This window comes from Rhizophagus irregularis, chromosome 4 (assembly GCF_026210795.1).
Source record: "Rhizophagus irregularis chromosome 4, complete sequence".
Lineage (NCBI taxonomy): Eukaryota > Fungi > Glomeromycota > Glomeromycetes > Glomerales > Glomeraceae > Rhizophagus > Rhizophagus irregularis.
The window spans coordinates 3,753,321-3,771,616 of NC_089432.1; the positions used below are offsets into that span (position 1 = coordinate 3,753,321).

Here is an 18,296-nt window from a genome sequence, read left to right on the forward strand (position 1 = left end):
ATACTACAACCATTTACCCCAAAATGATTTGCAGTTCAAAGTTGGGGAAAAAAGTCGAAAAATTAAAATCAATAAAATTTGAAATTCGCAAAAAAAAAAAAACCAAAAAAAGTTAATATTTTAAATATTTTAATAAAAATGATTTTAATTTTGTATTTACTGTTACGTAATTACCATATATCACGAGTCATCGTACCCATGTATAGTATGTATAGTAACCCCCTCTTTTTATGAAAAAAAAAATCTCCATTTTCTTTTGTTATTATTTTTTGGATATCCTACAAGTTTTTAAAACCCTTTACACCCCTAAATAAATAGCGTCAATCAACCCCCTAAAATTTGAGATACCCGGGTACTATGGTCCGTGATATACTGTACTTACTTTGGGGAAGTCTTGCTTTTTTAAATTTGATTTAATTATATATTTTAATTAAAATTGTGATAAATGAGAGGTAATTAAATACTGTGTATTACAAGGCGTAAAATTGTGATGATGTGATTGATGTAACAACAGGGTCAAACATCAACTAGAGGTTAAAGTAAAATTTAAAGCGACAATTAACGTCGTTTTACTTCTTAAGTATAACAGGTTGATATTTTTATTCTCCCTCTCAATATCGTTGACTTTCAGAAGAAATGTTGTATCGGTGGGGCAGGCAGACACTATATTTACATATTCTACCAGAATTTTAAAGAATCGTCATTATGCTTGTTGAGATTTATGTCCTATAGATCTATGGAGATTTAGGTATTATTTTTCAACATTGTTTGGCAAAAAGTAGAAAGATATTTTTTTGATGATTTCAATTAAAATAACTGGTTTTACGTTTGTCATAAAAAATGGATTGCAGTATTAGTAATTTTATAGAATACAAATTTGTGATATAAAAGATTTTGAAGGAACAACCATTATACTAATTGGAGAATATCATAATGAACTTCTCTCCTAACAACGTAATTGTAAAAGAATATATATATAAAGTTTTATTTATTTCTTATATGGATAATAATCACATGGATTATCGGGGTACGCTATAGGTTGATTGTAGGATGTAAAAGTTTTCAGTTAGTAGTCGAAAGAAATAATAGTAATCGAACGACACAATAATAAGATATTTACGGCGTTCGTGTATTATTTTTTTTATGATTATTTGTATTATAGTTTCTTTTAGGAGTAACCGAGTAAGGTGTACAGTCTAACCTCGATATACCGATATTCGATATACCGATATACTATTAAAAACTTGTTATACCGATAAAATTTTATTTTCCCACTATATGTGAGGACATATAAATATCGGTATAACTTTGATATAACGATATTTTCTAAAAATTTCATATATGTCCCGACATATCGTTATATAAAGGTTTGACTGTATTTGTTTAACTAAGTATACAGTATATATATACATATAGTAAAATAGTAAAATTATATGATAATTCTTACCTTCTCGTTGGGATACTTTTATATATTAAATCATTTGTATAAATCAAAATTTACTTTATTGTAATTTAAGTTCAAATTTCAAATTTTATAAATTTTATTTATTGTTGCATTGTTGCAATTTAAATTTATACAGATAAATGATAAGTAGTTACAAAAATTTTAACAAAATTAAAAAATAAATAAATATAAATAATATAAATATAATATGATAAATTGGGATACATTTAAAACATCTAGCATATGATAAGTAAATATTATAAAATTCTTATTAAATTAAAAATCAGGAAATTTTGGACTATCTGTAGGACCGTCTATAGGACCTTTTGGACCATCTTTTGGGCCGTCTTTGGTACCATCTTTGGGACCATCCTTAGGACCATCTTTGGGACCATCTTTTGGACCATCCTTGGGACCTTTTGGACCATCCATAGGACCATCTACAGGACCTTTTGGACCATCCATAGGACCATCTACAGGACCTTTTGGTCCATCTTTTGGACCGTCTTTTGGACCGTCTTTGGGACCATCTTTGGGACCATCGAATTTCCCAATATCCTTAGGGTCTTCTGAACTATCGGATTCTCCACGTTTAAATTTCTCATGGTCATGTTTTTTTGGCTTCTTGAGAGATTTACCATGAGGAGGTGGGGGAATTTTTGGTTTATTCTTATGGTTATGTTCCTCTCTTTTACTAATAATATCGTTTTCAGTTTTATCAATTGGTGTAGTAAACGAACTAGTAGCGAGAAAGGCTAAAGTTATAGCCAAAATTAAAGAGAAAGAGAACTTCATTTTTACTAGACGAGATTTTTACTAGAAAAATATTTTACAAAAAGATACAATATATATATAAAAGTTGTTGTAATATATAAAACAAAACTTTTTTTTTTTATCAAGATATTAGATTGACTTGAAAAAAAATGAAGGAAAAGAAGCTTTGTATTTATATAAAAATTCGTTATAAGAATTGAATATGCTATATATGTTATAACTTACTAAAATCAAAATTAGTATTTTATCGGTAAAGTCCTTTTAAGAACTAAAATAATTTTTCATGATTAATCCAATAAAATTATTAATCAAGTCACTTGGGCCTTGGCGTATGTAATATTTTAATGTTTTTCTTTTTTTAAAAATTAATTTTCTTTTTTAAGATTGTGGATAAAAGAAATCGATCAATCGTCTTTGACATTGTTTACATTGCTTTCGCGTCAAATTTAACGCGATATTACCAATATTTTTTTCATTTTCTTGGCCCTGTGTATATTAAATCGTGTTTTTGTCTATATATGGTTACCAACAATATGTACAAGGGTGTCTAGGTCTGCGTAAATTTTATTCCGAACCAAAATATTATTGTAGATCGGTTGTAGATCACAAAGATCATGAACGCTTTTTGAGCCAAGAGAGTACGCATATTATTAACAATCTACCCCTATTAAACTTTAAAGTTAGCCTTAGCCAAGAAGCCGAGAACAATTGTAAATATTAAGAATAATATCGGGAAAACATTCACGAACATTTCATTACTGCGCCATCGATCAAAGAATTACTACTTCGCTAAAATCTCGAAACTTGAAACATATTTATTTTATATTCTTGCTAATTTTTAAGACGTAATAGGTTACATATTGATTTATTAGTTTCTGTGGAAAAAAAAAATCATCTATTTTTTAAAACTATTTTAACGCAATGCAAATCGTCTATCGTTGGCTTTTCCGGAGAATTGCGGTTTAAAAGGAATACATCATGAAATTCGGTACTTCCACAGTTCCACCACCACAAAAAACAATAGGGTATTCAACAATCAGGTTAAAAAAACTGAACTTTTCACATAAGGAGTTTAAGTTCGGCTGATACATTTTTTTTATTCTAAAGTTTATAATAAAATAATACATCTAACGAAGTATACTAACTCCTGCATATTAAACATTTTAAATAACTAATTACGTAATTAAAAAATATTAATATTATTCATACATCTTTTTACTATTGGTAGAATTTTCGGTAAATTCCGCTTTTAGAATTGCTCTAATATTAGAAAATAATTTATTAATATCGTCCCTTTAATATCATTATTAATATTATCCTTGAATTATTGGTTTTGCCCTTTTTTATGAGAGTAGGATGAGCACCGCTCCCTATATTTCGGATACGAAGATAGCGTAAATTACTTGACTAATCGGCTGATTAGCCGATTAGATTTTACGGCTGTTTTGTGAACTTCTCGGGGCACGTGATATAATATATTATGTTTAACACACACCACCTAATTGAAGTGGTCTGAGCCTTTAGCTATTTTATGTACTACTTTATGATTCTTGTATAAAGTTTCTATGTATTCTTTGCTGATGCTGTTTTCACTTTAGCAATGAAAATAAAAATAATAAAAATAAAAATAAAACATATAAACTAATTTAACTATGTAAACTACTTTTTTAGATTGTATAAATAAATATGGTCAAAATTGTACTTGCCAAGCAAGAAAGTAGAAATGTAAGAGGAAAATTTTGAACGTGGTTATATAGTAGATTTTATTCATAAATCTCTTACACAAAAGGGTGCTGAATCAATTAAATCGGTATCCGATCAAAATCTCGACAGCCACTTGCACGATACTAACACAAGATCGACAACAAAATCTCGACAATTCATCTCGACAATTCAAAATCTCGACAATCCAAAATCTCAACAATCCAAAATCTCAACAATCGTTCAAATAATTTTCGAGATTTCGTACCAAACCCTAAAAGAATAGTTAGTTAGTTACAATAAAATAATTTGTTGCAATATGTAATATTTTAGTTTAAATGGAGTAAATTTATAATTTGTTCTAAAATTGCCGGGATAATCAACTTGTCGGTATAATGATTTGTCGGGATTTTGACTTGTCAGTCTTGTGTCAGTCGTTCAAATAATTTTCGAGATTTCAACGCGTGGCGCAGGAAATTTACAAATATTATGTCACATGATATGATTAGTAAAAAAGATAATACTGAAGAAGACGAAGAATTTGAAAGAGAGTAGTAATAATTTTTAAAAAGTTTTCGATGATTTAGTCTATTTTTTATAGCATTTGTTTGTGTTTGCACTTTGCAGAGATTTAAACAGAAATATTTACTCTGATAATTTTCATCTTTTGGGTTCACGTGATATACATATGAAAAACTTCCAATGCATCAATGTATTTACTTATGAAGAATGTGACCAAAGAAACAAAGAAACTGGTTTTTTAGTGTTTTACGTTTAAAATATGTATAAATGTAACCTATTTTTTTTTTTTTAAGAAAAAAAACAAAATTGTTATTACTGACATTCTTTCAAGTTATCGGGTCTGTCTATCATTATTCTAAGCTCAATTACTACCAAGCATTATAATATTGAGCAATATCAGGCCGATAATGTAGGCCGGCGTATCTTACGTCAAACAGACATCTAAATATTATAATACTATCATAAAAATTGCTAATGAAGAAATTTCTAAGCACAACTAGAAAGAAAGAAGTGAATTATCGTCAAAAGAAATATATATATATATATATATATATATTTTTAAACGCGTATTCACTTACATAAATTGAGACACGCCTTAAAGTAAAAACAGTCCATTGTATATCAGAAGTATTCTTCGTGTTTTAATACTTTAATATGTCTCCAAATAATAATTAAAAAAGATTATTGATGGACTTTTTTATTACTATTAATTCTTTGATTCTTTTGTTGAAGTTGTTTAAACTGGTAAGAAAAAAGAGGAAAGAGATTAAAAACAGAAAAAAATATTCCTTTTTTTTGCTTTTTAATATACTTTTACTTATAGGATATACTTAACCATTAAAGTCCGTTGTGTTTATTTACTCAAGATCTTTTTTTATTACAACATAAAACAAAAAGAATTGATTATGAAAAATAGCAAATTACCAGTGTTACAAAGTTCTAGTCTCCAATTTTATGCTTATATTAATAAGATCTTCAAAAATCCTAATAAGAAAAAAAAATTAATTTTAACAAATTATTAAGTAAAGAAGAAACATTAACATCCAGTTCTGCACATAAGTATTATAGTGTCCATAGTGTCCAATAAATTGGATAGAGTACATTGTTTAACTCCATAAAATACAGTGGAAGTGGAATTCTCTTTGTTGCATTTCTTCCACTCATGCCATTCCACAGGTTCCTATAAATTAACATTGAAAGCTTATGTTAGTTCTAGCTCATTCACTTCAGGTCATAATAGTGAATACCAAAATGGTATTGTAAACAGTAACCATTTTGACAAGTGGTTGTACACCATAACCCAACTACCTTAGGGATAAGCATACTTCACCACCGTCTATATTCTCTATTATGACTATCAGATCCTTTGCAAGAGTGACTCCAGAGCACTTGGAAGACCAACTACTATATCTTCAAGACGGTGAATTTGAACCTGATGACTTATATTCAGGTACCTTAATCAAGGCTCCACTTTCAAAGATATAACCTTGGGGTGGGTTCTCGTACGATGGGCCCCAGTCATCTATTTGCAACCCTTTAAAGCCGTCCGGTCAGCCCTCATAAACCTTCGCCCGTTGCTTTCGCGGTGTGCAGTCAAGGATTATGGCCAGTGGGTGATAGAATACTCTTAACCCACCTCTTTAAAAATTCCAGTAGACAGTAACATTTGTTAGGCAGTAGGCTTTAACTTCAAGATTATTCTGATTATCTTTTGACGAACATTCTAAGATCCGTTTTCCACTCAAAAAAGACTTTTGTATGCAAACCCTACTCTATTATTTTCTCCCAGTTAGGTCGGAGCCAACGTTATTATCCATAAAAGCCTTTTGTTGTTCGTATGAACCGTCCCGTAATCTTTTTTTTTTGCTAGGAGAGTTTAGAACTCGGAAACAACATTATTATTAGCCTTTTGTTCATGATCATACGAGGTTTTTTTTGTTAGGAGAGTTTTTTTGATTAGGTAGTGGCCTATTTTGTTAGGAAGAGATCCCCTTTTTATATTATTTTCTTATCACGTGAAATAGTCTATGAGTCATCTTTACTAACTCTGATTTAGAGAAATTAGTAGCCGAGCTATCGTATGACTCTGACGACAGTATTAAAACCATAGTAATTTTTTTTTTCTTTGAAATAAATACGTTAAATAACAAGTAGCTCAAAGTTCAAACCATAGTAAATTTCCATATCGGTTAGTCACAATCATCATTTTTTGCCTTAAATATGGCGGAGAATCAAATCTTAGCCATTATCTGGACTTCTTAGAAATACAAATATGCATGATCGCATGATCAATATAATCAATATTAGAAGAACGTTTAATATAAGAAAGTTTATTATCTGAAAATAGATGATAATTATAAAAAAAGCTCAGCCCTCTCAGCCTCAAAAAAAAAATCACTCGTGAAATAAAAAAAAATGTATATACAGTCCTTTTTCATTTAAATTATATAGTAGCTAACAACCGAAAAAATAAGAAATAAAGATTAAAACAATAACAAAAAAATAATAAGAAATAACAAAAAGATAATGAAAGTGACAAAAAATAATGAAATAATAATATTAAAAAAATTAAAAATAACAATAAGATTAACAAAAATAGGTTTAGCGAAAACAAGATTAACCATAAGAAATAACTATTGAAAGAGCCTCAATTTATAAGTTTTTCAAAGAAGAAATAGTAGCATTGTATGAATCCATAAACAATATAACGATGAAGTAGTTCATAATTTGTTAATCGAATTATTAATTTAATATATGCGTATTTACTGCAAAGGAAAGTTGATAATTAAGTTCCGTAATATTACGGATTAACACTCAATTTATAGAACGTAGGATAATGAGTGATACCACATAAAAATTATTATTTTTTTTTTTTGAAAAGAATAAATAAAACATTACGGTGGCTGACAACATCGTAAGAGTAAATTTTATAAAACTAAAGGATAAAAGAAAATCAATATTAAAAACTTATCCTAAAACAAAAAATGTGCCAAAAATCGCGTCGTCCCGATTTTGATTTAGTCGCAATCATATTCGCTTGCAAAAATGTGTTTTGATTAATTTAATATTTAATACATATAACTTAGTTCGACTAGTGTGATCACTCATGGACAACTGTTTTTAAACGGATTATGCATGCATTCAATAATTACGTTACAATATTTCAACAATTAAAAATAACCAAAATTTATGTTTTTGTTTTGTCAAGTTTTTTTTTCTTTTTTATTGTTAGCAGTTTTATATCGGATCCCTTTTTTTTTCTTTTTTTTTAAAAAAAAAATTGTATAGATTTAAATTTTGATGAACCATATAAATCATGCAATAACGAGTTAAGAATTAAATTATCTAAATTCGTTCTATATAAAGAAGAAAAAAGTTTCTTCGGATTTGTACCAATAATTCCCTGTAAAAAATCTGATCCGTGTTTTATCTTTCCATGTTTTTTCCGTGAATGTATCATTTTCATGGAATTCATAGCCTTAAATCATGGAAATTTTCATATCGCTAACACGGATATCCGTGAATGCATCATTTTCACGGAATTTTTACGGAAGACACGGAGAAATAATGGAAATATTCGGATAAAAATTTTTTATAGGGATTGATCATTTGATAAGTCACATGCTCATTCATAACTAAGCTCGAGCACGTGACCTGTGATGTGGCGTCCGGGTTTGATTGGCTTTATCTTGCGTAACATTTAACTTCGTTTTTATTGAAAAAATTGAAAAACAAAACATCGCAAAGCTTAAACGGAAATTAATAAATTATAGTAAAGATGGTGTCTTGTATTTAAAAATAACTTTGTTCACGTTTTATTGAAGAAAATTTACACTTTTAATAATATTAAATGTAACAAATTTTTATATATATAAGAAAAAAAATAAAAAAATTTGAATACAAGTTTGTACTGTTATAAAATGTATAAAATGCTTATAACTTGTTAACTTCATCTAATGTTTATAATAATAAAATTTTATATTTTTATTTTTTTTAGAAAAAAGAATTTCTAAAGTGTTCCAGAAAAAGAGACTATTAAAAAAAAAAGAAATAAACGTGTTTCAAATTTACTCTAAAAAGCACTTCAAAGTGTTTTTATAAGTGAAAGAAATAATTAATGTTCAGAAGAATAGGAAAAAAATGCGTCCCTAAAACAAAAACATAAAAAAGAAGACAACGTTAGAGAATCTATGAAAAAAAAATATTTATGCACAGCCACATCAGTCACGTGCCCAAGCTTTTTTTACGGGACTGGGGTTAAGTCATAGTTGCTGATAATTAGGAATGTTAATGGTCCGGCCTGGTCCATTTCATCAGTCTACAGTCCGGGACTGGACTGAGGATCAGGACATAAGACTGAGGTCTGAACTGCGGTCCTATAAAAAAACTCTTTCTTTCTAGTAAGTTAAATTATAAATTACAATAAAGATGGTCCCCAAATCTGAAATATTTAGTCGAACTTGAAATACCAAAGCAATTAGCCAATAAAAACACAAAGGTTCCTTAACGTATCGCACCAGAGTTTAGGAGTTATGCACTTACACGTGATAGCGTTAAACTTAACTCCGGTCAGTGTGTACGTTAATATCGTACACATGATGCGTAAGTCAAAAACATTACACAAAATGTTAATGTTGATCATATCCATTTGGTGTTACTCGTTCCATAGATACGCGTTTCAGCATTATTGGGCGTCACGTACAGTGGGGGTGTACAATTTGTACGTTAATATCGTACAACCTCTTCAGCACATTTCGGATTTGGCCGGAATTATGAAATTTCAGCCGGAATTATAAAATTTTGGCTAGGATTAGCTTTAATTCAGGCTGGACTAGCCGAAATAGTTGCTGCTGAAAATTTTGACAAATTAAATTATAATTTCAGAGCCATCATTATACAACAAATAATTAATTATAATTGATCAGTCCTATTAGACCAATCAGTTCTAATCCATGGACCGTTAACATAATATAAATTTCAAAAATATAAATCACTAACTAAAGGCAATAATACTATTAGTAAATTTTTGAAGTATGGATTTGGATATTAAACTTGCATTATCATTAGTTATAATGTTCATTTATTGTAAAAATCAAAAAAATACATAATACAAATATATATTTCTACATAATAATTAATAAATAAAAGGAATAAATAACAATAGAACTATTAATTTTGAATCAATATTCAAATGTATTATCTGGAATTACAGTACTATATATAACACTTTCATACTTATCTAAAAGTTCAGAAAATCTGCGACTTATATAATATGCTTGTGGATGAGATTGTATAATAGAAGAAATTTCTTGTTTTTGTACTAAAGCTTCGTTTGCTTTTAAAAATTCCGTCATATCATATTCTAATTGATTATCAATATAAGGTACTGCTTTACCATAGATATCACTTTCATCACTGTTCATTCTATAATGTTCATTAATGCATCTAATCCATTCAGATATAATAGTTTCAAGCATTGTTATAGTTGGTCTATTGGAAGGTTCTGAATCCCAACATTTTTTCATTAAATCTATATAACATTTTGGTGTATTTTCTACAATTTTAGGACGTTTTTCTTGATTACAAATATCCAAGATAAGGTCAAGATCATGTGCTTCATGATTAAATGGAGGAATACCTGATGTAAATTCCCACATTATCATTGAAAAACTATAAATATCACTTGCTGGAGTATAGGGGTTTCTTCTTAATATTTCAGGCGCCATGTAAGGTAAAACTCCATAAATTTCATTAACAGAATCTTGTAAATCACTTATAGGTTTACATAATCCTAGATCAATAATAAATACCTCATTGAAATCATCTGACATTAAAATATTACCATCATGAAAATCACCATGAGTTAAACCTGATTCATGAATTACTTTAAGTCCTAATATAATTAATTTTAATAATTTTAATTTGTCTTGCCACTTAAATTTATTTATATCAGACAAACATTTTCTCAAAGTTCCTTTTTTTGCATAACTCATCACTATCATATAATTTAAATTATCTGGATCCTGGGTAAATCCAAAGAATTGAATAAATTTTGAAAATGATTTTTTTTGACAATTATAATGATATTTCCACTATTTGAATAATAAAAAATTATTAAATTTTTGCAAAAAAGAATATTTGCTATTAAATATAAATATAAATACTATACCTCATCCAGAAATTTACTGTCTAAACTTGATGAACTATTAAGAATTTTAAGAATGACCTCATAATTTGTTTGCCTATTCCATCGTTGATTGTCAAAATTCCAACTATAAATAGGTCCATCTAACCAGATAGCCTTATATATTTCACTAAATCCCCCTTTACCATAATAATTAATATTTACCAATTTATTATAAGGTATCCACTCTAAAATTTCATAACTATTTCTGGCTTCCAGTTGTGCTTCTTCAATGAATTTATTAATAAATTCATTTTTACTAGCCAAATTTGTAATATCTTGTTGAAATCGTTTAGTATTACACTGTTGGCACCACAGGTAATCAATATATGGTTGTTTGCATTCATCACATAATTCAACTCCAATTTCAGAATTTATTTTTATTTTATAACTTTCTGGTACTTTTTGATACCAATAAAAGGCTTTTTCTAAATTCTTTTCTGTACCCATTCCATTTTCATAACATACGGCTAAATTAAACATACCTCCTTCATCACCATTTTCTGCTGCTTGTTGATACCAATAAAAAGCTTTTTCTAAATTCTCTTCTGTTCCTTCTCCATTTTCATAGTACATGGCTAAAGAAAACATTGCTTTCTCATCACCATTTTCTGCTGCTTTTTGATACCAATAAAAAGCTTTTTCTAAATTCTTTTCTGTTCCTTCTCCATTTCCATAGCATGAAGCTAAATTAAACATTGCATCATCATCACCATTTTCTGCTGCTTTTTGATACCAATAAAAAGCTTTTTCTAAATTTTTTTCTGTTCCTTCTCCATCTTCATAGCACATGGCTAAATTTAGCATTGCATTAATAAAGCCATTTTCTGCTGCTTTTTGATACAAATGAAAAGCTTTTTTAAAATTCTTTTCTGTTCCTACTCCATTTTTATAACATACAGCTAAATTGTGCACTGCTTCTTCAAAACCATTTTCTGCTGCTTTTTGATACAAATGAAAAGCTTTTTCTAAATTCTCTTCTGTTCCTTCTCCTTTCTGATAACATAAGGCTAAATTGTGCATTGCTTCTTCATCACCATTTTCTGCTGCTTTTTGATACCAATATAAAGCTTTTTCTAAATTCTTTTCTGTTCCTTCTCCATTCTGATAACATAAGGCTAAACTAAACATTGCTTCTTCATAACCATTTTCTGCTGCTTTTTGATACCAATGAAAAGCTTTTTCTGAAAACTCTTCTGTTTCTTCTCCATCCTGATAACATACGGCCAAATTATACATTGCTTCTTCATCACCATTTTCTGCTAATTTTTCTAAAGAATTAATACATTCTTTACACCATACTTCAGTAAAAGGTTTATTGCAATATGAACAATTTTTGGTGTTAGTATCTTTATTTGAGATATTTGATTCGCTAAATTCGATTTCCATTTTGTTATTTTAGAAATTTACTGAAAAAAAAAAACTTTTATTTTATTTTTATTTATTTTAATTTATTTATTTATTTGGTCATACTAATAAATTACAAATGCGCTGCGATAATAAAAAATTACACTTAATTTCCTTAATATGCAGTAACTGCGTATTTACAATATTTTCACTATGCGGTTACTATTCTATGCTGTAGTTACTGTATGACTACGATGCAGTTACAATACAGTTACTGCATATTAAGGAAAACCGGTTTCCGTAATGAAGCCGTATTTTTTCCGAAGTGATACACTGCACTGATCATCTGATTTGGTTGAAATTGACGATGATCATGTGTCAATCATCAGAAAATCTTTCATATAAAAAATTTTCTTGTCAGGTTTACTAAAAATATAATGTATTTTAATTAAATTGTCAAATTTCGGTAATCCTTTATTATAAAACAAGTTAGCCATAACGGGGAATTCTAAGTAAATTTTTTAATTATTTAAACATAATATGTGAATAGATAGTTTTTTATCAATTTGTAACCTTTTTCAATTTTTTAAATTTGATCGTATGGTTGAAAAAAATTTATCTGATCATATAAGACAAATAAATATATCTACTACTTTATTAAAAAAGAAAGTGATAAAATAGTAAAAAAATGATATATTACTTAATTTAGTTAATAAAACCTAAAACTTATCACTATGTCTTATCCCGAAAATTCATCCTCATGTATATAAAGTTATTAAATTCAAAATAGAATTTTTAAAATAAAAACATTAATTTTTGCGAAAATATTTTAAAATTCATATTATATAAAATATCTGGCTATTACTCAACATTAATTCTTGCGAAATATTTTAAAATTATTACATATTAATAGGAATATTAATAGATTATTACGTCCAAAAAAAAATCGGGATTATGATTTATCAACGTCAATTTGATGATCACCTGATCACTTTTTAACGTTAAAAAATTTTTTTATAGATTATAATATTTAAATTACGAACTCAGTTTATTAAAACCAATAATAAGTAATAACACCCAGTACATTCATACCATACCTTCCTATATTTAATAATGATATATCAATACTATTACTAAACGTTCTCGTTCTTTAATATTTGTTTTAATTGAATTAGAGAAAATAAAGATCTAGATTTTGAAAGTGGAGTTGACGTTCGAATTTATTACTTTTCATTCTTTTATATTTTACACTTCATACTTTAAATAAAAGGTTTAATGTCTTTTTTTTTAAAAATATTTTTTTTCAATATATTTATTTTATTTTTTAGTTGTGGATACAGTATTTTAAATTTCTTTCCATTCTTTTATTTTTATTTATCAACCCCTTAAAATAAGAAGAAGAACGTTTAATAACATCCCGCATTATGTTGTTTTATATCATTTACAAATCTTGGCCAAATCTAAAAATCAAATATATTAAAAAAATCAAAAAATTGATTAGTAATCAATTAAAAAAATGGAAAAAAAATAGAAAAATATTTTATACTTGCCGATTTCTCAAATTGTTTCGGTATGTTCTTGTTTCTCAATTAAACCTAAAAGAAAATGAAAATAATTCAATTGTCTTTTGAGTAATAATGCTAAAGAAATATGAAAAAAAAAAACGATTAATATTAGTTAGGACGTGAGAAAAATCATGTGATCAATTACTGAATCCGCAGCTTGATCTAACCCAATAAATCTAGGAAACAGGTAAAGCATTATTCTACAAGACCAGTGTTAATTTGTATTTTATGAATACAACAAATACGCAATTTAAAAGGAAAAAAAGGAAAAAATACGATCAAGAAAGAAATATAAAGATTAAAAAGTTAAGAAAAGAAAAATACGAATAATTTTAACATTAAATATTGCACTTAAAATTTCCTAAATTTTGTTATTTTGTTTTGTGTCTCATTTCCGTTTCATATAAAGAATTTAATTTAAATTCGATATTTGTATAAAATTATGACCAATAAGAAACATATTTATGATAATTTTACGTATGATATCACTAAAAATCTACTATTTCTAACTTGCTGGGATCACTCAATATATTACTTATTCTATTCTTAACAATTTAATATTATTACTCAATTTATTCAATTTGAAAAGAATTATTATATAGTCGGCCTTCTTCTATTAGTTTATTACAAAAGAATCATAAAAATTTCAATATCATTTGATACATATAATATTTTCTGTTTATTAGAATAACTTTGAATCTTTCATAAATGAAATCTTCATGAAGAATAAAAAAAGATTGATCAATTTAGATATAATAACATAATAACCTAATATGCCGTTATATCCAATTTGAGTAACTTTACCTCAAGGAGGTGTATTTATTTCTGCCTTATTCAATTAAAATGACGATATGACATTCTTCGTATAAATTTGAGACAGCAGCAGTGAAAATTTAGGTATGTTGAATTAAATTAGAAAGAAATATTATTGTATTTATTGATGACACAGCATTTTTTGACATGGTTTATTAATTATATTCGCGAGAGGTGATATTTGATAGGAAGTTTTTTTGTGAGACCTATGAGACCTATGAGAATGATTTTTTGGGGAAAAATGGTACGCGTAGGTAAGTTGGTATTTATTTATAAAGGGCAGTTTGATGCTGGTTTTATGGAATTTTTCTCAAATAATTTTACCACTTTTAATTCAATCAATGGATGATTTATGTTTCGAGGTTTCCTTTGCCTACATAAGCATGACATACAAATGTTTTGATTTTCCTCTATTTTACTGCATTATACCAAATTTTCCCGCTATACCGAATAATTCGTTATAGTATTAACGAAACGAAGGCCTGATCGGCCCAGACGCCTACTTCGTTATATCGAGGGCCGACTGTACATAGTTATTCACTTGTTATTTATACAGTCTATTTAACTGTAAAAGAAGAATCATTTAACTGCATTGATTAAATGTCATTAAAATCCACGTGACTGTTTTTTGTCACATGCGTCACACCTTTCCTTGTTTCCATTTTCTATCGAGTAGGTAAAAACTTATTCGTCACCCCTTATTCGTCACATAGTTAATTTCTTAATTTCTTAATGCCGGCCGTTTCGTGACATTTTTGAAGGGTACGCTGGGCATACACAGTGAAATTCGATATAATGGAACCATCCGTTCCATTAGTAAAAATTTGTCAAAAATACGTTATATCAAGAATTCCGTTATATCGAGGGTAAATTAATTATACGTTATGATCCGTTCCAGACCCAATTCCGATATATCAAGATTTTACTTATGATTATATCGAATTTCATTGTGTGATCATTTATTAAGTTTTTTTCCCCGTTAAACTGCGGCGCATCGATCACGTGGTATAATATAACCACCAAGTGAAAATTACAGTATTGGAAATTCAATGACCATCACTCCGAATTATAATAATGTTGCAGCTAAATTCCGTATGGAATTGATGAACATTTTCCAAATATAGTTAAATTATGGTTAATGGGGTCCCTAAACAGAATGGTGCATTTGTAGGTGTGAGTGCATTATGGAGAATTGACTGTATTACATTTTGTAAATTATATTTACATATAATTTTAAAATTTAAACTAACTGCATTCTTAAAAATATTTAGCTCGTAAGTTATAAGTTAACTTATAATTTGAATAAAGGTTAAATTACTAATTTTAATATACTTTATATAACCAAATAATTTATTTAATTATTAACGATGTCATATGATAATCATATTTTCATTGATTTATTTATGTCGCACGAGTTACCGATTTTTCGATTGAAATTATATTATAACGCCAAAAAAAAAATTATGGTTAAAAACGGATTAAGAAAAAATTTATAAATAAAAATAAACAATTGTAACCAATCAGAAAAAAGATAGATTTGTTTTTTTTTTGCCAATGAATTCAACTAAGCCGATAAAAAATTGACTAAACTGATAAAGGATAATCATTCTCAATCAATAATCTGATTTTTGTTAGTGATCATCCTTTTAATCTTGTTGTTTCAACTTTAAAGTTATTTTTAACTCAAATAGACTTAAACTTTTTCAGAAAAGACAATTAAATTAAAATTTGCCGTTTTCTAATTATAGTTTTGAATGAAAAAACGTTATTTGAAACAAATCAGGGAATTTATTTTACTGGAATTTGAATTCCGTCTGTCGTCATTTGGGTGATCATCATAAGTATTTTCGTAAAACCATAAGTTTTGTTATTTTTTCAAATGTTATAAATATTACCCCAATTTCTTCGTTTTAAATTTCATTCACATTTCTTTTCAGTATTATTTTTACTAAATAAAAAAAAAACCACAAACCTTCAAGAAAAACCATTCATATTTCTTTTCAGTGTTATTTCTTCTATATAAAAAAAAAAACCACAAATCTTTAATAAAAACCATTCATATTTCTTTTCAGTGTTATTTCTTCTATATAAAAAAAAACCACAAATCTTTAATAAAAACAAGAAAATTTTGTAAAAATGGGTAGAAATATTGTCGTAATGTGTGATGGAACATGGAATAATCCAAATTCCCAAACAAACGTTTTTACATTATATAAAGAATTAATTGAGAGAGATTATGAACAACATGTTTTGTATATAGACGGAATTGGAATTGGTGAATTGGCCTGGAATTTTATCGTTGATGGAGCTATGGCTCTAAGTCTTGATAATAAAATCAAAGAAGGTTACAGATTTATAGTTGATCATTATCATCCTGATGATGATATATGGCTTTTTGGTTTTAGTCGTGGCGCTTATACTGCGAGATGTATTGCTGGAATGTTAAGAAATTGTGGAATATTAAATCGAGAAATCAACCCTGATCAAATTGACAAAAGTGTTGATCTCGCTTATGGTTTTTATCGTGATAGAGATTTAGCTAAGCACCCGAAAGCAAAAGCTTCTGAAGAATTTAAAAAATCTTTCAGTTATCCTGATTCTAAAAAACCAATTATAAAATTCCTTGGATTATGGGATACTGTTGGCGCTCATGGTTTACCCGGTTATGTAATTGGTGATGGTTTTAGATATTTGGAATTCTATGATCAAACTGTACCTAGTATAGTTAAAAATGCTTGTCAAGCTTTAGCTACTCATGAAAACAATGCTTTCTTTGGACCTTGTCGTATACTTCCGAACAAATCTGGTACTATCGTAAAAGAAACTTGGTTTCCGGGTGTACATAGTGAAATAGGTGGTGGAGCTTTTTTATCATTTAAAGGTAATGAAAGAATAACTAATGCAACTCTTTTGTGGATGATAGAAAATATCGTAGAAGTTGGCGGTTTATTAATGCATGATGATATCGAGACTTATCGTAATCGTTTCTCTCCTGATATTGGACCTTCTTGGAACCTTATGAATTATATATTTGATCATATCAGTTCTATTTTTCCAGCCATATTGGTTAAAGATAGAACTATTCCATTAGAATTAGATTCTAGTCAAAAATTTTTAAGAAAAGATCTTCTTTATAGGGATGGTGATTGGTTGCTTCCATTTGGTGTTAGGTCATATATATATACTCAATATTTTTCGAAAACATATGAAAAACTTCGTAAAGATATGGAAACGAAGGGAATTAAACTATATGACAATAAAAGATACGATATGGATATCAGTAAAAAAGCATAAGAGGATACTCGTCCATAATCAAGGAGGATATGATTTATTGAACAATTTCATTTAGTTTCAAGTAAATAATTAGATAGATAATGTCACTTTCGAACATTTAATATATAGTTTTTTTTTTAGAGACACTACAAGAACTAATAATATTTCATTTAAATAACATTTTCACGATCATTTTTTTTTTTAAAAAAAATTTTGTTCTTCACAATTTATAAACAAAGTAAAATAAAATTATTCTTTTAAAAAAATATATTTTAATTATTTTTTTTTATGTGTATTGTGTATAAAGTAATTATATACTACAAGTTAAACCATGATTATTTATCATTGTTAAAACAAAGGTAAAAAGAAATCTAATGTAAATTTGGTGTTGCATTTTAACACGTTAACATCGTTTGAATTATTATTAACGGAAGATATGAAAATTGGCATATAATAGTTTTGTAATAATTAATTTACTGTACTTAAAATTATTTCGAAATATTTTCATATTTAGGTTAATGAAAAATAATTTTTATTTTAAGACGTTCGTAGACCTGAGAAAAATTAATTTCTTTCGCTATTGCTAGGCAAAAAAAACTAATGATTAACAGGTGACACATTATAGAAATTTTTGGTCATTCGTATTACATACCTGGAAAATAATGATTTAAAT

The 18,296-nt window shown here is 27.7% G+C and overlaps 5 protein-coding genes across 5 annotated transcripts; 1 reads left to right on the forward strand and 4 right to left on the reverse strand.

Moving 5' to 3' along the window:
- Positions 1-1,720: 1,720 nt before the first annotated feature.
- On the reverse strand, positions 1,721-2,239 carry OCT59_024123 (uncharacterized protein; the record flags this gene model as incomplete). Its single annotated transcript, XM_066135196.1, has 1 exon — positions 1,721-2,239. The coding sequence occupies one exon, from the start codon at positions 2,237-2,239 to the stop codon at positions 1,721-1,723; it is 519 nt and encodes a 172-aa protein (XP_065991244.1).
- A 3,238-nt stretch (positions 2,240-5,477) lies between these two features.
- OCT59_024124 (uncharacterized protein) lies at positions 5,478-6,107 on the reverse strand (the record flags this gene model as incomplete). The annotated part of the gene is made up of 3 exons (XM_066135197.1): positions 5,478-5,621; positions 5,896-5,975; positions 6,074-6,107. 3 exons carry the CDS (start codon positions 6,105-6,107, stop codon positions 5,478-5,480), a joined length of 258 nt encoding a protein of 85 aa, XP_065991245.1.
- Positions 6,108-9,621: 3,514 nt separating this feature from the next.
- OCT59_024125 (uncharacterized protein) lies at positions 9,622-9,918 on the reverse strand (the record flags this gene model as incomplete). Its single annotated transcript, XM_066135199.1, has 1 exon — positions 9,622-9,918. One exon carries the CDS (start codon positions 9,916-9,918, stop codon positions 9,622-9,624), a length of 297 nt encoding a protein of 98 aa, XP_065991246.1.
- A 686-nt stretch (positions 9,919-10,604) lies between these two features.
- OCT59_024126 (uncharacterized protein) lies at positions 10,605-12,014 on the reverse strand (the record flags this gene model as incomplete). Its single annotated transcript, XM_066135200.1, has 1 exon — positions 10,605-12,014. The coding sequence occupies one exon, from the start codon at positions 12,012-12,014 to the stop codon at positions 10,605-10,607; it is 1,410 nt and encodes a 469-aa protein (XP_065991247.1).
- A 4,252-nt stretch (positions 12,015-16,266) lies between these two features.
- OCT59_024127 (uncharacterized protein) lies at positions 16,267-17,899 on the forward strand. The gene has a single exon (XM_025315042.2). The coding sequence runs from the start codon at positions 16,487-16,489 to the stop codon at positions 17,642-17,644; it is 1,158 nt and encodes a 385-aa protein (XP_025183838.2). The 5' UTR covers positions 16,267-16,486; the 3' UTR covers positions 17,645-17,899.
- Positions 17,900-18,296: the final 397 nt, after the last annotated feature.